At 32.7% G+C, this 23,379-nt stretch overlaps 2 protein-coding genes across 3 annotated transcripts; both read right to left on the bottom strand.

Annotated features, from left to right (window-relative positions):
• Positions 1-430: 430 nt before the first annotated feature.
• Positions 431-5,282, bottom strand: LOC142612653 (putative uridine kinase C227.14). 2 transcript variants are annotated; one of them, XM_075784774.1, is made up of 12 exons: positions 5,070-5,282; positions 4,553-4,686; positions 4,407-4,450; positions 3,861-3,938; positions 3,429-3,621; positions 2,914-2,944; positions 2,774-2,832; positions 2,514-2,587; positions 1,735-1,821; positions 1,046-1,107; positions 922-950; positions 431-800 (listed from the first exon to the last, which is right to left on the bottom strand). In XM_075784774.1, the coding sequence occupies exons 1-12, from the start codon at positions 5,110-5,112 to the stop codon at positions 714-716; spliced, it is 921 nt and encodes a 306-aa protein (XP_075640889.1). In that variant the 5' UTR covers positions 5,113-5,282; the 3' UTR covers positions 431-713. The 2 variants fall into 2 exon arrangements, 1 of the variants encoding a protein (XP_075640889.1); XR_012840163.1 differs by having other exon boundaries at positions 753-800; positions 1,707-1,821.
• Positions 5,283-13,955: 8,673 nt separating this feature from the next.
• LOC142612719 (F-box/LRR-repeat protein 17) lies at positions 13,956-19,298 on the bottom strand. Its single transcript, XM_075784856.1, has 11 exons — positions 18,533-19,298; positions 17,945-18,046; positions 17,162-17,306; positions 16,856-17,040; positions 16,594-16,698; positions 16,005-16,102; positions 15,689-15,900; positions 15,539-15,605; positions 15,360-15,445; positions 14,585-14,683; positions 13,956-14,280 (listed from the first exon to the last, which is right to left on the bottom strand). Exons 1-11 carry the CDS (start codon positions 19,171-19,173, stop codon positions 14,215-14,217), a joined length of 1,806 nt encoding a protein of 601 aa, XP_075640971.1. The 5' UTR covers positions 19,174-19,298; the 3' UTR covers positions 13,956-14,214.
• Between the last annotated feature and the right edge of the window lie 4,081 nt (positions 19,299-23,379).

Genomic DNA, 23,379 nt, shown 5'->3' on the forward strand with positions numbered 1-23,379 from the left:
CTCCCAACCAGTTTTGAGACTAGGAATTGCGCTAAAAGATGGAAAAGTTGGCATAGTACCAACTTTATGAAGGCAAAGAATAGTAAAGAGAAAGCAATAATGATTAATGAAGGCCTCTAAAAGGAAGATTCTTTGCTAACAGTTGTGGAATATAATGGACAGCCTACATTATTAATATTGATCATACGGCAGGCTGAATCAGCAGAATTGAGTTAAGAATTCACTGCCCTCATGACCTGCATATGAGGCCCTTGTAAGTTGTGCTATGTTACCGTACCCTGCATTCATACAAGAGTAGGCTTTTTGAAACTGCTTCATGTCTATTTTTCTGTAATACCCAACAACAGCAACAAATGCAATTGTCTCTATCACTAATGGGTCAGTCCATTCATTTTTCTTTGTTAAGGATCATTTGGGAGGACATGAGGGAGAGATTTGCATTAGGATTAATGGAATGTGATAATTCTCATCAATTTTATACCAGCTTCGAATAGTGCAACATTTAAGCAATCTTTCCACCAAAAAAAGAAAAGAAAATGATGAAACATAACCAGCTTATTTCATCAATGAATTCAACATATGCACATAACAAAAAGGAAGGCGTGATTAACCTCTTACTTTTATCATCGTCTTCCAGTGTGCAATAAACTTGATGCAAAACATATGCAACTGGCCTCTCTTAACTTTGGCTATACAACCACTAAGGTTCACTTTCAGAAGTCAACAGATTTTATTACTAAATCTGCATTCCTCTTTGACTTGATTATGAGCTCTGCATTGGGCCGGTCATTGTATTCTATCTGCAGGAAGAATTTAGTGTTACATTCAATACATTATAGAGGCACTTTGAAATTGAGATTGATCAAGTAAAAGAATCCACTGAAAATGGAAATTTTGGATTTCAAAAAAAGTGAAGCATACCCGCCATTTAGCAACATCTGGGGGCTTTCCTGTAATAAACATTAACACACTCAATTGTAAGAGACCATAACTTTCTATTTACCCTTTTCGGCAAATGTAGCTGGTTAAATTAAGGAATACATACCTGTTGAAATATGTCTCTTTTGAACTCGTTGCATTGCTGTGTCAATATCAACCTCAATGAACCTTGAAAATAAAAACATAATTTTTTAACAACACGTTCAGTGCTAGCTATAGTGCAACTACATGCATTTAGTTATGTTAAAAGCGGTTTTTTTTTAATACATATATTATATATAAGTATGTTTAAAGTAGTACATGAGAGATGAAGGACCAAGCAGTTGGACCATTTTGTGAGGCATAGGACTCGAGCACTGTCATGTCTCAATTTTCCCATTAACTTGTTAATATTAAGTCTGAATCAAAAATGACAGATTTTCATAAGAATTGCAATATAAATTCACTATAAGATTGAAAATCAAAATGAGGCAACAGCATTATAATCAGTAAGGATGTCAAAACTACTTTGCAGGCTAGTGGCCCAAAATCCAATAGAATTTCAGTTACATGTAAAACTTTCTTCTTCTTTTTTTTGAGGAGTTAATGTAAAACTAAAGTATGATAAATCAAACCATATCTGTACGTATTTTTTTTATATATAAAAGTACATTTGTAAGCATATTAAAGTTCACAGAATTGATTTCCACCATGTTACACCAAATGAAGTCAGTAGTCTCAAACTGATATATTTTCACATGCAACTACTGGCCAGAAACTAAATTAACCTGTGGCTGTGGAGACTCCAGTCCTTACCACTTCTCATTAAATATAGATGATATCTCTTTCCAAACCCCATCGTCCAGTAATAAATAGTTTCCTTCTACTATAACCACTTTGTGCCTGAAAAGAAAAAAAAATAATTAAGGTTATATTTATGCATTATGAACAATAACCTCCACAAAGGTAAGAATCACAGACTGCTGTAGTTAGTATCAAAAGAACTAATCCCTACAATATGCAAGAGGGGAAAAAATTGGGCTAATGGAATACATAAGCCAAAGTAAAGACCAGGGGATACCATACTCAAATCAAGGATATTAAAGCATTAGATTTACAAAGGACAGCTATAAAACAGAGAGAGCCTGAGCTCAATTCAATATGTTCATAAGAGATTTCAAAAATACCATGATAAAGTTTTAAGAAAGCTCACCAATTATGTATAATGTTCTTCTCTAAATTTTCCTATCAGCTTGTTGACATCAATTTTAGCCTCGACAAGGTTTATTGGATTTGCTAATATCAAGATCCATATTTTCAAGACAAATGGTAACAGTTGGCACATATTTCCTATCTTTTACAGCTGATGACAAGTTAATGTTCAAACTTCAAAGCCTTAATAGAACCTAATCCTTATCACTATTCATTCACGTTTCGGGTTTGTTCTGTTTCCCGTCAGTCAGGTTTGTCCAAAAGAATCTCCAAGTTTAATTAGCAACGTCCATAATCACAATAAGTATCTCTTAACCACCTATACCTTATTATATAAGCAGCTATTTACGAGATTTTTCACATGAAGGAAACAAAGTACTCACTGAAGGCTCACAAAGATATCATCTTCCACTGGATCCCCAATGCCATGGTCAAATGACGGCACATAAACTGATCCCTGAAGAAACCATCATTTCAGAATGCAATTTTAGGAATGCACTTATGACCTTCTCACTCATACACATGCACCCAAAGAGAATTTCCTTATTATGAAGAGTGAACAAGTTGATGCTCTACTAAACAAACTGTAAATGTTTTCTGTAAACAAATTTATAATAGTTATCAAACACCAATAGCTAATCACCTGATTTCTTAGAGTCTGGAGACATGAAAGTAGAAGTTCCGGATTAAATGTCCATGGAGCTGATTCATTATTTAGAAAGATCAAAGGTTTTGATTGTTACAAAGCATTAAATCAGTAATTACAAAGTATAGAAACCTTACCACCCCTTCTTGCATGGGCTTCCTCTGGATTCTGCAGTGAAAGAACATTACTCAAGTAAGAAGTTTTATTTTTTTAATAAGTAATTACTCAAGTAAGAAGCGACCAATAGATTTTCAGTAATAAAAATGTCTGATGTATGACTTTGTTTGTATGACATGAAAAATGAAGGGCGAATAAAATTTTGCATCTTATTTCACAAATTAAATCCCACAAGCATTCTATGAATCAGGTAATTCAAAAGCTTCTTTTGATAAACATGTTCTTAACCAAGCCGTGACCTTCTATCCAAAACCTTCATCTTCAGATAGTTTCAAATTCAGATGCACCGTTAGTGTCATAGAAACTGGTAGTTCAAACATGTTAGCATGATTCTCTTTTTCTAGGCTTTCTGATCTTATTCATGTTCTCTTTATACAGTATTTGAATCTATGATGGGGCTGTCCCACAAGGAATGAAAATGCTATGTAACCCATGAAGGAAAAACATAAAATTAGAATAACGAAAGAAAGGCTACCTCCATTGCATCCAGCTGAGAACGATAAAGATGAAACCCATCCATGGGAAGAACTGTAGCCACGTCTAGAGCCCTAACTTGGGAATCAAGTGAAGAAGCTTTCAGGGGCCATAATTTGTTGACACGTTGTGCTACTTCAGATGCTAAAGTGCTCTTTCCAGAGCCAGGAGGACCAGCTAAACCCACAATGTGTCTGTATGATATTTTAGGGAATTTGTTAATTACCATCAATTGCAGCCTAGATAGCCAGCTAAACCCAATTTTTTTTTTGTTTTTCATGAAGCCATAGTAAGGTAATCTAGAGTACTTGAGTAAATACCACTTAGCAGCATTCATTTATGTAAAACACTAAAATTTCATAGTTTTTTTTTTTTTTTTTTTTTTTAATTAAATCTCACAGTTTCTTCTGCTGATTCACACACTAGAACTTACTTCAAATTGGGATTCGATGCTACCGCTGCTGGAAGAAGAAGACGTTTGGCTAAATCATCATATATTTCATCAATACACCTTGAAGAAATAGAAGCAACAGTTACTATAGGTAATCAACAAAGAAGAGTCACTTCTGTGCATCAGATAAATAACTTCCATCACACATTTAGCATGAAATAACTTCTTTTTTCCTACGTATTTTTATTGGTAAGTTACACATGCATTTTGTGAGTTTTAAACCCATGATTCACAAACTCATCTTCAATCCAGTTCTTAGAAGGGTGTTAGCATTGTTGTTAAATAAATTTTTTGTATAAGTAGAATTATGGTTAAATGTTTAATTCATCATCCTAACAGTTTAAGTTTTTGGGACTATATATAATCTCTCATGGTTTCAGTAAAAATGGTCTCGAGTTTGAGGGGAAGCCTAGGCCCGCGCTTGAAGGGAGCATTAGAATTATGGTTAAATGATCACATTCACCTTTCCTAACCGCTTGAGCTCTAGGACAATGGGTATGAAGTAAGTTCCAGCACTTAAACCCATACCTGCCCTCCACTACCGAAATTTCTTTCTTTTGACTGCATAAAACCTGAATAAAAGGAGCACAAAATATCGATATAGAATGACAGTACAAAGAATGAAAGATTTCCAAGATTCCAACTCTAAAAAAATATTAGGAATGGAACCAAACCTTCACACTGTTGCCCTTCCCAATCAGAATTCCAGTTTGAGCTAATAAAGGTGAGGCTTTTACTCTAATTGGTGAAATGGACACTATACATTGATTCCATAAAGGAAGTTTAACCCTTTTAAGCAGCAATGACTCTGCAAACAAATAAATTATTTTACTCAAAAGGCATTAACAATCATCACACCAAATTTCATAAGCATGATTTATTATTAAAAAAAAAAAAAAAAAACTTTAAAGATTGCAAAGTGGGTTTGGAACAAAATCATGGATATGATAACTAAGAAAGCTTAATTAAGTTGTCATGTGCATATCAATCAAAAATCATAGGATATCCGAAGTGGGTTTGGAACAAAATCATGGATAGAGTTCAATCGAGTCTGATTAGTGGAATTGCGTTGAGTTTGATTTACATGTGAAAGAATCGAAGTTTCGAATTATATAAATCGGGCTGAGTTTTTCATATCATATTACGCATGCAATTGATAACAATTACTAAATTGAGACAAAGAAAGGGGACCTGAAAAAGCTCCCGATGTTGTCGGAGACAAGGAGACCTCCATCGCAGAGAAATTTGAGAATAAAACAAAAGAAAATTTTTCGAAAAGTAGAACTGTTAGGATTTAGGAATTCCGAACACAAGCAGATACTGAATAAAACATTACTAGGATTTTTTTTTTTTTTTTTTTGGGATAAAATTACTAGGAACTTTTTTTTCTTTTGAGGAATCTTTATAAAAATAAAATACTAAGAATTTAGTTGCCTAAATACTTCAAATTTTATAAATCAATAGAGTAAACTACTATTATTTTTTCCCTATTCTATTCTATAGATCATATTCTAATATGGTCTCTAATCTTTCAATTATGTTAATTTAGTCTATAATTTTTAGATATCATATCAATTTAGTCTCCGTCATTGTTTTTTAGATAAAAATTAATGACGCGTCTAATAGTCAAAATAAAAAATGAGCCTTCATTAATGCGACAATATACTAAAATTTTATTTTGACTATTTGCCATGTCATCAATTTCATCAAGATATAATGGCATGGACTAAATTGATTAGATATCAAAAAATTAAGGGCTAAATTAATACAATTGAAAGGTTATGGATCAAATTAAGATTTTTTTTTTTTTAAAAAAATTAAGGTATAGTGTAAAGGATAGTTTACCATTAGGTGGCGTTTGGTATGGGGTAATGTTTTAGGATTCCCAGGAATGTTTAAAGATTCTCATGTTTGGTTGCAAATTATGCTAGGGAATCAGATGCCAGGGGAATCCTTAAACCCCTCTCAGTAGGAATGTGGATTCCCTTTAAAACAGGTGGGAATCCAGATTCCCAAACTTAAAAGAAATTGTATTTTTTATAAATTGACAATTTTAACCCTTTTTCCTTATCATTTAAGCAATTAAGATAAACTATAAAACAAATTATCAATATCTTCTCTTTTGTCTTTATCTTTTCCCGCCAAAACAACATAAACAGGATAAATAACTCTGCTAATAGTTATTTTTGTATTATTCTTGTCATTTTGAAATGTTAGATCACAGTTTTAATAAATGTGTTGCTAATTGATAGTTTATATAATGTTTTTTATCTATATATTTAGAGTAAGATATTTTTTTAAAGGACTAATTAATAGTTTATATATATTTTTTCATTATTTATTTAAAGGAAGATTTTTTTTTAATGGGCTTGGTACTTCACATTCAAATCTAAGGACAAAATGGGAAAAACAAATAATTCATTTAAGATTCCTGAGAATACACCAAACATTATCATCTCACATTCCTGGGAATCTCTCAATGAAACCAAACATAGGAATAGCTATATTCCTAGGAATGTGATTCCTAGGAATCACATTCCTGGGAATCTAGATGCCAGGAGTAATGTGGATTCCTCGTACCAAACGCCACATTAATATATTATCAATTTATGGCTGTTTAAAAGACCAAATAGACCGGACTGAAATGAAAACTCGGTCTGCCCAAATAGACCCGATCCATCACTTACCACTCATATCCAGTATTACATATTGTAAGGTGGTTTCTCCTGAAGATTTTACTCTGTTTTCCTCTTCATCAATCCACCTTGCAATTCTAAGAAACAAATAGTCCTCTTTGTTAGTTTTTTGTATTAAGGGAATTTGAAAGTTTATTTCTTTATATTATGTTGTTATTGTGGCACTAATAACATTTATTATCACATCAACTTGTAAGATTTTTGTAATAAAATTGATAGTAGTTTTATCATTCTCCTTACTATATAGCCAAATTTTAGTAGTTTACCTCTCTCTTAAGTAGCTTGATTTGGCAAAGTATATGGGAGCATCAATTTCGATCATGAGAATTCCAGGTACATTGTTTGCATTTGGGTACGGCTCAACATTTCTGTAAATCTTGGAATTTTGAATGCTTCCAAGAACCACAGTTCTTGGTCTGGCAGTGAACAAAAGTTCTTGGTCTGGCATGTGCACATAGAGAGAGTTTAATTATTAAGTGAAGTAAGAAACTGAGTGTACTTTTGGAGAGTAGGGAGTAGTTCTTATCTTTTTAATTGCGTACTTGTAAAATTAATTTATGTCTTTTTAATTGCTTCTTTTTCTAAATTCACAAACACACTTGGAAAAAAAATCATATTTAGTTTCATTCCAATTTAATCCTTTCTGTTTTTTTTTTTTTGTTGCTGAATACCAATTATGTTTCATTTTATTCTTCGATAAACCCCCAAGTATATTGTAAATGAATTAGTGGTTATCCCACTTTTAAGAGAAATATTTACCAGAAAATTTATTAGAATATTATGTAAAAATTCCTTTCAAGTTATTCTATTTCACCTATTTTCTCTCTCCCAAACAAGTCGGAAGAGCTTCTTTGGTAACATATGCCATTTTTTTGGGTACTTATTCAATATTCTTTACATAATTTTTATATTAAAAACTTTTCAGTCCAATAGGTGATCTAAATGATTAAATTAGTCCTACTAAAATCTAACATTTTTTTTTATGAGTTTTAGTCCTTTAAACTGATAAAATCTCTTTTACCATCAAATAAATAACGTAAGTTCAATTTTAATCTTACCTACCCCAAAGATCAATTAGTGTATATGATAAACACAATTATCTTGAAGCAATTTATAGGTTAAAATCTACAGAAACTTTTTTTTTAAATCAAAATAAATCAAAATCTCTAACTAGATTTCCTCTTTTGAACTCAAAACTAGATTTGGGTTCTGTTATGTTTTGTCAGAGATATGGTTTAGGTTGGATCAAAGTAAATCCAAATCTCTAACAAAAGAACAGTCTGGCCCAAGTGCTCCAAAATAATTTAAGCCTTAGCCTTAGCCTTGTTCAAACCAAACGTACTATTAACAATGCTAGCTCATCTTTTGCCAATTAATGGCCTAATGGCCAATCTGGGAGTGGGAACAAAAATAAGCTTACCCAACTCCAACTCTTTGGCCTAATGGGCAATCAGATTCAGAATCAATCCCACCATTGAATTTGGAATTCACAAATTAGTATCTGTATGGATCCCTCTCTTATTTACTAAAGCTATATTGAAAATGAATGAAAAACTCAAGTACATTATGATCAAGAGAAACATTGTGCCTCAAGTTCTAAAACACCCTTTGTCTTCTTCAACTTATAAGGCTTATATTTGCTACTCTGTTATATGTTGAGTCTACTTTCCTTTGTCAACATAATCAAAATGTAATTTGGTATATCATACCAACTTTTGTACTATCTTCTTTAAAATCTTGTTTTTGGTGATTTTGTTTAGTTCATTTTTACTAATTCATGATTATTATGTTATCGAATGGCATACAAGCAACAATTATTTAGGTCTATATGGTTTGTACTTTGTCCTGATTGTGAAAGTATTTGTAAAGATGGGGGGTGTCAAAATGAATATACTCTAAATTGGCACAAAGGCATGGGCTAAGAGCTGAGATCATTATGTGCCTCTTTTAGTTTCTAGCATTAATACTACAGTATAAAAAATAATTAGAGCTAGATCAGGTTAGGTTTTGTTAGATTTGACTCAGGTCTAACTTAGATAGTTTGGAATCATCTGATGAAATTTATTGATCATTTTTTACTCATTTTAATTTCAAAGAATATTTATTCTCAAAAAAAAAATCAAAGAATATTGATAAACTTGTATATACATTAGAAATATAGAAAATATTGATAGATTTATCAATGAGGTAGAGGAGTTGATTTCAATACACATTGTGGGTGCGAATCATTTGAACTCTATTATTCGCGTGTGCATGACCTTGGAACAATTTTGGTTACCAACATAAATTCGTATTTTTTAACCTATCCAAATCAATGAGGTAACACTTTATGTTTGTTTTTAATGACTAACTCTCACCATCTATATCCTTATTTTTATGGTAATATGGTTTCATTTTTTTAGCAGTTTTGACTTGATAGGTACTTTAATTATTCAAGTAAAATGATTTTACTAATTGAATTAATTAGAATTTACACAATAATCCAAATTTAAGATGTACAAATAAGAATATAATTTTTTTCTCTCTTTTGGTCCATTAAAGGTCTATTTTTTTTATTAAATAATTCAATAGTTGGGGTATGAGAGGGAGGATTTGAACTTTAGATATCTCCATTGAAAACACTAAGAAGTGTCAACTAGTTAAATCATCATGTTCTCAAATAAATAAATAAAAACTAGTTAAATCATCAATTTATTGACCTGCTTCACAAGGTCTTTAAAAAAAACATATTTTGAGCTCGTAACGTTAATTCAAGCCAAGAAAGAATAAATATTGAAAATTAAACCAAACATATCTCAAGTTATCGAGGAAGAACCTATAAAAACTTGATAATTTATTTTACATATTGCATGATGATCTACATTTTAAACATAAAGTGAAGAGTGTCATGACTAATATTGAACTCAACAAAAAAACCAACACTGGTACTGGATAACATTATTTTCTACTCGTATGTAATCTAAATATAGGACATACTAAGCAACGGAGCAAGAACCATGATGGACATGACTCAAAAGCATTGATCACAGTATCACATGTCATGCCTCATAATAAAGTACTGTGACAAAAGGTTTTTATATTGGTCCAATATGGCCATTTCAACCCTTAAATTTGTCTTCTCCAAGTCATATGCCTTTTGATTTTCTTTAATCACAGCACACTCTTCATCACTTTTCTCGATATTCTTCTCCAAAGAAGATTTTTGATTCATCAAGTCTTTCATATATGGATCTTTTTTATTGTGTGCTTTCTTTACAGCTTTTTCATTCTTCCTTTTTCTCTTTTCAATATTTGCAGGTGTTGCAGTCACGCTGGCCATAACGATGGTAACTGAAATTACAACATAAATCTTATTTTAGCAAACATACAATAACAATTAACAACAGTGAACCATGCAGAAAGAAAAGAAAGAATCAAATTAAACACATGTGTACAATAAAATTAATAACTCAAGTTAATTATAAAAAAAAACATAAAGTAAATAGCACAAACAAATTAGAATTATGACTTACCTTGAAAGCCCAATGAATATTAAAAGTAGTGAAAAACTTGTAGAACTTGACAATAATAAGCTTTCAATTGTATTGGTATTTATAAAGGACTCGTTAGGTCGGTATGAGAATATAGCCACACCCAGTGCAGTGCTGTTTTCCTAATCTATTATGTAACGGAAAGGTTTGCGGTGATTGACATTTGACAGCGTGTTGGCTGTGTTGGGTCTTAACTCTTATGCCATTAAGATAAACATTACTATTTATCTGTACTAAAAATTAAATTAAATTAATTAGATTTTGGGTAACGAAGTTGTACTCGGATTAGTTGTAAAAATTATCTTGAAATTAAAAGTATAGGCGGTAGGTAAGTAGGTTTTTTATAATATAAATATTAGGGCATTGGTTAACAATTCATTTTAGAAAAGTTTTAACATCACTTTTATGGAAAATGAAAAAAAGCTGTTAAAAATTAATTGTTTTTCTTTCTTTTCCCATAAAAACTTTCTTTAAATGAATTATTAAATAACGTCCTAAGGGCATTCATTAGCATTTTCCTAAATGTAAATAGCGAATTTTATTTCCAATTAACTTTAAATATTAAATAATTTTGTTAGCTGGCAGCTTTTGAAAGAATCTGGAAAACTAGCATCTTGAGTATCTAAAACTTGAGTTCCAAGATAAAACTCGAGTTTATAAGTCTCGATTTGTAAGCTATGGTGGCTGATGTGGAAAAAATTCCACGTAAAACTCGAGTTTCTAAAACTCGAGTTCTACAATTTTTCCCTTTCACGTAGAACTCGAGTTTTAGATACTCGATTTCTACCATTTTTTCCTTTCAACTTCGTCTTCTTCCACTTCTTCCTCTTCCTCACATTTCTTCTCGGTCAGACTTCGTGCATATCCAATTGGAGCTCCAATTGTTCAATCTGTTCTTCGTCGTCAGATCGTTCCTCCTTCGTCGTCAAATCGTTCTTCCTGTCGTCAGATCGTTCTTCTTGTCCTCAGATCGTTTTGGGTTTCTTCTTCTTTTCTTCATCATCTTCTGTTCCTGGGTTTCTTCTTCTTTTCTTCATCATCTTCATTCTGGGTTTCTCTCTTCTTCGTGTTCTACTGGGTTTCTCTCTTCTTCAACGAAGAATGTTCTGCCTAGGTTCTCTTTGGCATTGATCTGTCTGTGGAAATCAAGTCTACAAGACTCGACTTTGATTTGCTAGAACTCGAGTCTTACAAACTCAAGATCTATGTGGCATTTTTTGGAATTTGTTGGCCACGTCATCAAGTACAAAACAAGTGTTCGGGACTCGAGTTTTAAAATGAAACTCGAGGTTCTAAAACTCGAGATGCTATTTTGTTATTACGTTTCAGATGTGTGTTAACTTACTATATTGCCCTCCCTCACACTGCTATTCTGAATATTGCCTCAAATAGCCGTGTGAGTGTGAGTGTGAGTGTATGTTCATTAATTAAATTGGAGTTCAAATATTCAAAAGCGCAAAAAATCAATGAATCAAAAATCATTGTCTCTCTCAATGAACAACACGTCCATGTCGGCTGCGGAGCCGGAAATTACAGAGGTTGGCGGTGGAAATTTCAACTTGGCTCCTCCACATGTACTGATGATCGCCATGGAAGAACAAGAACAAGAAGATAATGATGATGATGATGGTGTTTATTACTACGAATCTGAGTTTGTTGATGATGAAAAATACGATGGTGGTGTTAACGTTTTTCATATCGATTATGGTGATGATGATGAAGGTGCTGTTTATTACATGGAATCATTCCATGATTATAATGGTGAAAGATTAATAGTAGGATTGAAAGTGGTGAATAATGAATATTGAAGAAGGGCCATCGGTGCTTTTGGGTGGTGAGCAGTGAGCAGTGTGCAGTGTGTTTGGAAGAGTTTGGTGTTGGGTGGCATCCTAAGCTGCCATGCTCACATACCTTTCATCAAAACTGCATTATTCATTGGCTACGTATGAGTAATTTTTGTCCATTGTGTCGCAATAAGATGGCTTAGTGGTTACTGCGTTTTATTCTTTTTTCTTTTTAGGGCTTAGTTAGTTGTTAATCTCTAGTTGTTTCTGATTGTATAAAACTTCTAGAACTCTCTCAAGCTAAATAAAACTCAGTGTTTTATTGAATGATGGAATTGTATGAATACATGCAACTGAGCAAAATACATAATATCTATCCTATATATACATGATCTAGCTAAGCAAAAATGAAATAACAAACTTCCCTATTTGGCGCAAAAGGCAGTTACAAAATCCAGCTAATCATACACGTGTTAATTGTGCTACATTGCCTAACTAACTGCTTAATCCACGTGGTATGAACTCCTCTGAACTATGGATAAACAGCTCGTGATGTGGCATAGCTTCTATAACTTCCAATAGCTCACTGCTAGCCCAACTATGCTCTGCTGTTATTGAATTTCTTCCAAGTTTGCTATGTTGATCTTCAACCTTGTTAAGACACCCTGCACCTGCAATGTGAACTCTGCCATGATGCCCTGTAGTTGCATTGTCTCTGCTTTGAGTCCTTGCGTCTCTAGTGTCAATTACATCATCAACTTTAACAGATTGTGTGATTTTTTTAATGCCAACTTTTACCACACTTCATACAGAACTGATCTGAACCTTTGTGTGTGTTTGTTTATTGAATTATGTTAATATTATTATTAAAAACTTTTATGAAATCATTCCAAAACAGACTTTTTTATGAAGTACAACTTATGTACTCTTTACACACACACACACATATATATATATATAGGATTCCTCCTCAATAAACATAAAACGCCCAATCACTGTGCCTATTTCTATCAGCCCCAAAGAAGAGTAGAATAAGTTCTCCTATGTGGAAGATTCACACGAAAAAATGCAACTTCTCAATTTAAGAAAAAAAAAATTCAAAAAAATTCTGAATTTATGAAAATTATTATGAATTGTTAAATTGTTGTTTTAATATGGTTATTTAAGTGAGTTGATCAAAAGGATTTAATGCCCCATATTGACCACATAAGGAATCGGGTGAAAATTAATAGACCATAAGACTATTGGCAATCTTATGTGATTCTTAAAAAGAAAACTTTTAAATGAGATTACTTGACTTTTGAGTCAACAAATGTGAGGTTAGTGACATTCACCTCTTTTATATAAGTATAGTCATGTATATTTTATTTAATATTATCTTATTATTGATCTTCAATTCTTATAGATTCAAATTTAAAGGAAGGTTTTAAGTTTTGTTACATACCACATTAATATACATTTGAAAAATGAAATATACAAAATACAAAGTGAACACAAGATTTGAATCCCCTCCCCCACTCGTTGTAACTTGTAACAATTTAATTATAAAAAATAAACAAAAACATAGTAGGTTAAGGTGCTTGAAATATCTGAATTACTATAAACCAAACCTTTCAAGGATACAATAACTTGTTTGAAAGAATAAAAGGCCTAAGAGTTAGTCAGGCACTTCAAGATTTAAATATTAATTTAGGGGTTTATGGTATACCAAACAGTAACAATGGGCTGATTTTTAATATTAAATTTTGGGTACTGAAGTAAAAAGATCTGAGAAGGCAAAACACAATAGATAGCACTTAGCAATACAACAGAAATAGCTGCTATACAACAATAATAAACTACTACTATTACAAATGAATGCTACATATTAGGTTTTCCTAGGCAAGTTCTTATGTTCAACTTACATTTTTGGATGACTGTAACTGAAATCTTGAAAGATAAACTGACATCAATCATTTCAATTTTGATTTCTAGATTTAGTGACCAAAGAAAATTGTGTGATTCAGATTCAAATTAATACCCTCTCTAGATTGGTAGAGAGACAAGACATAAGCAATAAAGAAAAAATTGTGAGAATTATAGATCTTTATTTCATAAATGAGGAACTGATAATCCAAAGTTGGTCATCCAGTTTTTTGAAACAATAACAGTTGGTGTTTTTCTTTTTTAAAGGGAAGGTGATTCTACAAGGCACCAGTCCCAAGCATGTTTTTGCCAAATTATACTGTTTGAATACATGGGCCACACAGCCACAGGAAACTAACATAACAACAGATGAGATAGCACCATGTGTACAATAACATAAATGTTCAGAGAACATATGTGATCAGCTCACAAGAACATTACAGTGCCGTCTCTCAACCCTCCTTCGCTTCTTATCATCATCATATGACTGAAAAGAAAACGAGTATAATTCAGTAAGATATTGAAATCCAGTAATTCACACAATCAAAATAGGCATTAATTTCTAAACAAAATAAGCTTTGAAACTTATATCATCAAACCAATAGGGTGTCAGGCAACCAATGATTGACAAATATATCAAATCAAGAACATATAAGGTGATTAGTATAGAATTTATCTCTATTGTTTTTGAAAGAATAGCATGATGCGGGATTTTCCCATAACCAATTTGATGTCAGTAATCCAGAGATTCAAACAACGTTCTCAGTTAAACAAGTTATTTTTAGCTTTACCTGGGCACTTAAAAAATGTGGAACCCGAACCCTTTTGGAGCCATCAGCTAAACGTTTACATGGTAATACACTTTCCACAGCAGGGGAATCATTACTGACCTGCAAGCATGCAAGGGAACAACACAAGTATAAGAACAATTTTATCTTTGCTGAAATCAAATTCAATTTCCTTAAATCGTGGATAAAAGTTTATGCTATGGTTTTAATCTACAACAGGATTTAAAAGATTAATTAAGACAAAAGTTAGGACGAGAGTCTGAGGTTTAATCTACCAAGAGTTGTATCTTGTAAATGTTTTGTCTCAATAGTATATAAGATTATAAAAATAAATAAAAAAGAGATTGTAGTCGCAGAAATAAGGTTTTCTGGGTCCTGATTGCAACAAAACTCTGCCTTGAGAATCAGAATTTATGCCTAACATAAGGTGAATGCAGTAAGAATGATCATATCCCCAAAAAAGGACCATTATTCATTCTTAGAATTTACAAAACTTATTGTAAACATGAAATTAAAATTCGGCTTGCTGTGCACTTCAACCATGTGTAGGAGTTAACTTTGCTTGCTATTAGTCTATTCTTACAATAGTTGCCTACCAACTTAGATAGTAAATGAATCAACGATTCCTAACATTTAAATATCAGAGAATTTAGCACTAACACAGTACAATGCTGCAATCATGTTGATCAAGCAATTTAGATGAATCTATTATCAAGATTCAGTTTTCTGATTATTAAACACAGCTTGTACACAAAGCTGTTTTTGGATTTTATCTTACCTGACTTTCAATGGCCCCTATCAACAACTCTTGACAGCCTGATGCATGCACACTTTGTAATTTGGAGCACTGAAGTAACAGTCTCTCTGGATACATAAACATGGTCATCAATTATATGTTGTTTGATAATAAAGAAAAATTACAATCATTATCTAAGAATGATTCATCAAATAACATACCTGGATGCAAATTCTTACAAGAGTTTAGATTTAGATCATTCAGTTCTGGGCAGTTTAAATATAAAGCCTGCATTCAAATTCACAAACTAAGAGCCCAAGAGAAGACCATACAAGAATACACAAGTAACTTTTTAATTTAAAGAGTCTCACATCTAAGCCAGAACAACCCCACAAACTGAGTTTCTTCAGCCGACCATGCTTGATAATCAGCTTTTGGTAAATATGAGGGTTTGCAGTGTTTCTTAATTCCCAATCACTGCTTTCATCAGGGATTCCATTTTGGGAATTGGGATCACAAATGGTCATGCCACAATCCATGAGCTCAAGAAGTGGCAATTGAGCTGTAGCAAACTGAATGCCACCTGAAAATTACAGACAACGCTTCAATGAACAGAGGCAGTGTGAAAACAAAGATTACCAAACAAAAGACTAAAAATCAGATAAAAATCCTCAAATGGGTAATTACTTGAAGTAATATTAGGACAAAGAGCAAGGAGAAGTCTTGAAAGTGTTTCAGGGAACACATTGCAGATCATTCCAATGCCACTATCACTAATGCTTGATCTGCAAATAGAAGTATAGCGTTAAAAAAAATCTCAAACATTATGAGTAGTGAAGAAGCTATCATCTTGAAGTTTACATATATTTTAACATTTTCTACTCGTATTACAAAGCCTACAAATGAAGGTTCAAGCCAACTTGTTCAGTAGGCAAACTTAAGGCAATTTACAGTGTTACAAAAATGAAAGTTCTGAGATTCGTAAGATAAAAATGCTACTCTGCATCCATAGACATGATGGTTACCTTCAACATGGGAGCATAAAATCAAAATTGGATATAGCAATGCTCATTTTAAAAAAAGTTTTTGGCTCCCACATGCAATTCTTACCTTATAAGTCCCTATTCTGGTATTTTCTTTAATATTAGGACAGATTCATTTCATAGTGCTTGTAAATTATGTACAAGCCAGTATTTAACTTGGTAACAATACCAACACAATCAATTAACCATCTTATGGAAGTTGAAAATAGTTGTACTTGGGAGGAAAAACATACCCACTCAGGTCAAGCAATTCTAAGTTCGGATAGCTTGAAGCAATGGCAGCAACAGATGCATCAGTGATTTCAGATCCAAGAACAAGCGAAAGCATTCGCAATCCCCTGAACAGTGAAGCAGCCAACTTATATTATTGTTATCCAGTGGTCAAAATAGGACTTTCAGTTGCTAAATAGTGAAGCATCTGAAGAATTCTAGACATGTCAAAAAAAATTTACTAAATACCACACTAAAGTCATAAATCATGGATATGTGACAAACCTTAGATTTGCAGCAGTAAGAGCAAGCACAACAGAATGAGAAAGACGAACCGATGCAATGTGTATGTTTTGCAACCTTAAGCAATTCCTTCCCAAACCATCAACCATGGTAGTAAGATCAGTGCTATCATTTTCTTGACGATAAAATTCTAAGGAAATCTCCTTGAGATTTGGGCAGTTAAAAACCTATGGACACATACAAAGGAATTAACTTAAATGCAGAAGAGAAAGAAAACATTGAATTGCAACTCTAGAGAAAGATCACACCTCAAGCAATAATAAAAAGGAAAAGGGAAAAAAAAATCACCATCTTAGAGTGTGAGTAAAGATCTGAAAGCCAAAGCGTAGAAAGGCTTGACGAACAAAGAACAAAACCCCCTAGATTAGAACACCCTTCCATCTTAAGGCTTTTAAGACATCTTTTATCCGCAACAAAACGACCCAATTCATCGCTGCATTTGAAATTCATAAAATCAACTCTATCAATCAATCAATTGATACAAACAGTTTTGCCAGCTTGAGGAAAAAAAAATGGTAAATGCTATGGGTCATGTAGCAGCAAAAATAATGGCCTAAGCACAAACTAATATAAGTGGTAAAACAGAACCAAAGTAGTGAACACCAACCAGTTGGTATCCTAAGCACAGAAACAAATCCAACACTGTTATGAAAATTTAAAAGCACAGCAACCAAACCCACAAAAATTAGTTCAATTTAATAGCTTCATAGAGTAAACTATTGCACATAACACGCGCGCGGGCACACGCACACACACATGGGAGAATATATCTATAACAATTGCATCCAAATATCAAACAGAGAAAATATTCTGAGTCATTTTACATCCACTATTTTACAAAATTGATGCATTGATGTACACATTTTAAAAGGCCAAAAAGTAATGTCTACATTTAAAACATGAAAATAGATGTGAGAGAATAACAGCCCCATCCAATAATAATAATAAAGTTACACTTCTAAACTAATTTTTAGATTTGCAGTGTAGATCACATTGTGCATTATACAAGACAACCCGATAATTTCACCCAAAAAAAAAAAAACAAAAACAAAAAGAGAACAGGAATTATACCCGTTGATCCGATTAATCGCGGTATCGGATTTCAAGATCTCCATAAATTCCAGATTAGGGCATGAAAATGCAATGCAAGCTAACATTGTTGCATCCAAATCACTGTAACAACAACAACAAAAGAAATATTAGAAAATTAAAAATCCACAGTACCAATATTATTCTTTATTGACCATTCACATATTAAGCCTTATTTATTTATAGAAAAATATGTCAACCTCAAAGAAAAAAAACAAAAAACAAAACTCAATTTTCCATCATTACTTTACTTCCACTGCATTGTAGTATTAGAAAGCTAAAAACGCATTGAACACTTGGGAATCATTAAAGAGCACATTGAAAATGCTATTAGATCGAGCAGCATAACATCGTTCCTCGCGTCGATCTATATAGATCAAACACTACGACGTCGTTTTCTCACATCGATCCTTATAGATCAAGTTCGCATCGCACTTTTAGTTCGTTTTATTCATTAAGGTTCAATTATTTTAAGCAATTCATGTTGTTTAAGCTTAATGTCCGTTAGAACAATCCGATCGGTCCGGTGAAACCCTAGATCTGACAGAGTTTCATATCAGAAACCCTAACCTTTCCATTCTAAGGGAGAGTCTGACGAGCCCTGGGCATTTCTGCAACACCGATCCTACGAAACCGACCTGAGCTCTGGCTGGAACCCTAAGCCTGAGCTCCTCCGCCGCCTTCCACAACCTCTTCGAAGTCTCTCTCCACGACTTCGAAACTCTCGCCGCGGACAAAAGCCCCGCCGGCGGCAACCTCCTGAGTATATCCCACAAGCAACTCGCCGGTAACGCGCCCGGCTCCGGACCGAAGTCGTCCTCCTCTTGCTCCTCTTCTTCGACCTCAGGCTCCGGCTCGGGGAAGCCGGCGCGGACGTCGTCGTCGAAAGAGAGGGCGCGACGGAGGTGCGCGTAGGGCTGACGCGGCGGCGGAGGACGCGAGGAGGAGAGAGAGGCGGAGGAATCGGCACGGGAAGTTGGAGTGTTGATAATAGGACTAGAAGTAGTGGTGGCTGTGGTAGTGTCGGTGGTGGTTATGCCGGTGTAGCAGTTGTGGCCCTTCTTAGGAAGGCCACAGCGACCACAGTTGTAACTCCCACGCTTCTTGCCACGTTTATGATCGGCAGCAGCGGAGGAGAACATGACGGTGGGTCCGGCGCAGGGAGTGGTGGGAGCATCGGCGGAGAAATGTGGTTGGTTTTGGTGTTGCATTGTGAAAACTGAAAAAAAGATAGTTGTGAGTCGTGAGAGAGAGAGAGAGAATGTGAGAAATGGGGAAAGAAATAAAAGGGTAATAGAGAGAGAAGAAGTGGTCGGAAAGACGCGGGAGATTGAGGGTTATTTCGCGCGCTGTGTTTGAAATATGTGATTAAAGTATATATAAAAAAGAGAGAGAGAGAGAGAGAAAAGCGTAGCTGAGCTGAGAGCGTGAGGAGCGTGCTTTGTTATTGACATTGACCAAAATGACCCTCAGTGAGTGAGGCGTGGTGGGTGAGTCAAACACGTGGTCCTTATATTTTAGAAATAAACAGATATACATTTACATATTTGGGGTATTTAATTTAAATTTGTTTCCTATAGAGATATGGCCATTATGGAAATTGGAAATGGACAGATTTCGGATTTTATGTGGATCTTGGAAGTTATTGCTTGCTCTTACAATTTTACTAATCAATTTGCTGATGATATGTCAGATTTTTAAGATGCCTTTTCATACATAAGGTAATCTTTGAATTTTTTTTTTCACTATAAAAAAAAATTAAAAAAAAAAGATAAGAGGCTACTTAAGTTGCCATTTACAAGTGTAGAAAATCCAAATGAGTCATAGTTTTGCATTCATCCTCGTCGATGATGCTTTGATTATCATCCAACTCATTTACTACTAATATTAGGGATAAAATTTTAATCAAATATGATATTCTCTTAATCTTTTTTCCTCTAGATATATAATTTAATAATTATGATAATTATTTATTTATGGCACAAAATATAGTTTTTATTATCATTGTGTTTATATATATTATTTATTTCACTAATTTACATAAAATACTCTCTCTCTCTCCCTCTCTTCAACAACCATAATCACTATGCATGTATCCTTCATTGATGGATGGATAGATGAGCTCAGTAAATAAAATATGGAAAAGTTAACAGATGCTCTAAGACCATTGATTTATAAAAGATTTTTAGAAAATATTTTATAAGAAAAGAAAATGGCAATTAATTTTTTTTGGAATCTTTTTATATTTTTAGAAAATGTTTTATAAGAAAAGAAAAAGGCAATATTTTTTTGAAAATGTTTGTCTATAGCATTACTCTTCCTATGAAAGTGATGTAAAAAATTTCCTAAAATTGTTTATTAACAATTTCTTGAAGTACATTTGTTAACATGACCTAGCAAAATAATAATAATAGAGATAGGGCTAAAATGCAAATTGCACCATTTAAGTTTGATTGAAATTCATTTTAATCTTCTAACTTTACTTTTGTTCAATTTAGCCATCTAAATTTTAAATTCATTTAATTTAGACATTTTGTCCATATTATAAGTATGGATGCTCTAGGTACAAGATAATGAAAATATAAGAGATGTGCAACAATATTTATGACATGTGCCATTATTTTGCAAAATATAAGAGAAGACCGGTTAAAAAGAAACGTTTCACAACAATATTTCTGACATGTGCTATTATTTTGCAAAATAGTTGTGTGAAAAAATGAATGTAATGTATTCTAAGACATGTGCAAGCACGTCACATTTACATTGAATGACTTCTTATTAGGTGGGTCATGCTTCAAATAATTTTAGTTGGCTAGCTAGATGATAACATTGAACAAAGGTGACACCCTTTTTCCTACTAAAACAAAATGACAAGCTTTATTAAATTGCCTCCTCTACCTAGCTAGTAGAGTCAAGCGTGAGGAGATTCAATTTATCAGTCACCTAAACAGAAAAGTACGATGCTTGAATTCAAATCCTCTATAGGAAAGAATAGTTTTATAGCATGATTGAATTTGCTTCCTATAGGCTATATCATTTCCTTTTCAAATCCAATGCGTGTCGTTGTTAGGCATTGAATAATTCCGACTGACCTTCTTTTCTCCTTTGGATTTATGATTGTGACGTGTCGTTTTCACTGTTGTAGATGCTGTGTGTGCCAGGATGAGGCTTGGGCTATACAACTTTTCTCGTGGATTATCGATCCCCAACGAAGAAACGCTGCATCAACTTTCTATAAATAAATAAATATATATATATATATATATACACACACACACATTAACATTAAGTATTAACCACACAATAGCATATACATTTTTAATGTGACTTTCCATCAGCAAAATACAGAGATTCAAAGACAAACTAGCGCGAATATTGCTATTCCATTTCCATAGCAAAGAATGACGCCTATATATTATTTCAGCAAAAGACAAGGACATTCCAGTCCAGCACTCGATTTATATTTTTTCCTAATTAAAAGAGAATAGTACATGTTTTATGTTTTTTTTCTATAAATTTTTATTTTAAATATGAAAGCAAATCTCTATTTTAATTGTGAGAAAAATAAAAATGCAAGATTCGCATGGCATAACATGTAATGTGAAATTAAAATTTTGAGTTATTCTATAAATTACCACATAATTAAACTTATAAGTCTCTCTATAACTTACTATGGAATTAAACTTGTGAATCACTCTGTAAACTTTGGGAGAAAATGATTGAGTTGAGGTTAAGATACAAAACAACAATATCAAAGAGTCAATTTGATTTTACGTTGGGTCAATCTATCATGAAAGCCATTTTCTTACTTAGATGTCAAATAAAAAAGTATAGAGAGGCTTGTAAAGATTTTCATATGGTTTATTGACTTTGAAAAAACATATGACATGTTCCTATGCAGTTTATGTGGTGATTTTTGGAAAAGGAAAAAAAAAAAAAAAAACTCTAAAGTATACTAAGCTGATTGAGGAAATGTATAACAAAATTGTAATTTATGTAGGTGCAAGAACAAGTGGAGACATCACAAGTGAGCTTTCTATTATTATAGGTTTGCATTAAGAACCAACATTAAGTGCATATCTCTTTGTACTAGTGATAGACGAGTTCACTAAATTGATAAAGAGCAAGTCCTTCAAAGCACGCATGTGTATATATATTTCCTAGATGGTATAGTTTTAGTGGATACAACTAGAGGTGGAGTTAATGCTAAATTAGAAATCTGGAGAGTTGTTGTAGTATCTACAAATTTTCGATTAAGTAGGACTAAAATATAGTACATGGAATGCAAGTTTAGTAAATGTAAAAAAATAATGACTAAGTGGTAAGACTTAATAGTCAATAGATACTAAAGAACAAGAACTTTCAATAGTTTAGATCAATAGTTAATAAAAATGGACATATTAAAGAGGATGTGAATCATAGGAGGGTGGATGAAGTGGGGAATTTTATCATTTGTATTACTAGTTGCAGACCCATGTGATACGTGATGATATATAATTATTTTGAGATTTGAGATTTGATATAATGTATAATTTATTTTCTAAATTTTATTGTAGATAATTTATTCTCCCTATAAATTAAAAAAAATTATAAAAGTAATTTCTAACTCTCTATTTTTACAAATATACAATTTTATCATTTTTTATGTTTTTGATTTATAGTATTCTTTTTTTGAAGTGGCCCATCTTTTTCTAATTCCTAATTTATTTTGGTACTACTAAAATATGTAAGTTTAAAATTTATTGTTCAAAATTCTCATTTCTTAAGGAGGTTATCATGATAATCAAAATTTATCATATAATTACAGTTGATATTACTCAAATAATTGATAATACTCCTAACCCAAACTTGTCTTTTCTTATTCTCAAGTAAGTAAACCAAAATAGACCGAATGTGAAGTTGTAATTAGTAAACACAACTCAAAAAATTAATAATAATTTAGTGATGTAAAACCATAATCGATGATAAGTAATGCATTCAACATGACAGAAGCAGTTTGTTGTAGAAGTAACATTTATCAGATTTATTGTTACATTAATATTTTAAACTAAATTATTATGTATGTGTTTGTGATTCTATGTGCTTGTTGAAAGTTTTATTCAAGTTTTTTTTTTTTTTTGAGAAACACACACACACACACACATATATATATAGGGGAAGAGGATAAGATAAGGGAATACACTCACACACCAACACCAAAACTGTATGCGGCAAGTTTTATTTAAGTTGAATTCAGTATCATGTAGAAAATTTGGTACACCACAAAAAAACATATTAGGAAAACCACTCACATGTAATATTTTATAAAAAAAGAAAAAAAAAAGGGGGGGGGGGGAATTAAACATTTATTAAGAACTTTATTATCTCTGTCTTTTGAAATTGATGAAAATGACACATGGTTCTCAAAGTAAGAGCAA

Source organism: Castanea sativa, chromosome 10 (genome assembly GCF_040712315.1).
Source record: "Castanea sativa cultivar Marrone di Chiusa Pesio chromosome 10, ASM4071231v1".
NCBI lineage: Eukaryota > Viridiplantae > Streptophyta > Magnoliopsida > Fagales > Fagaceae > Castanea > Castanea sativa.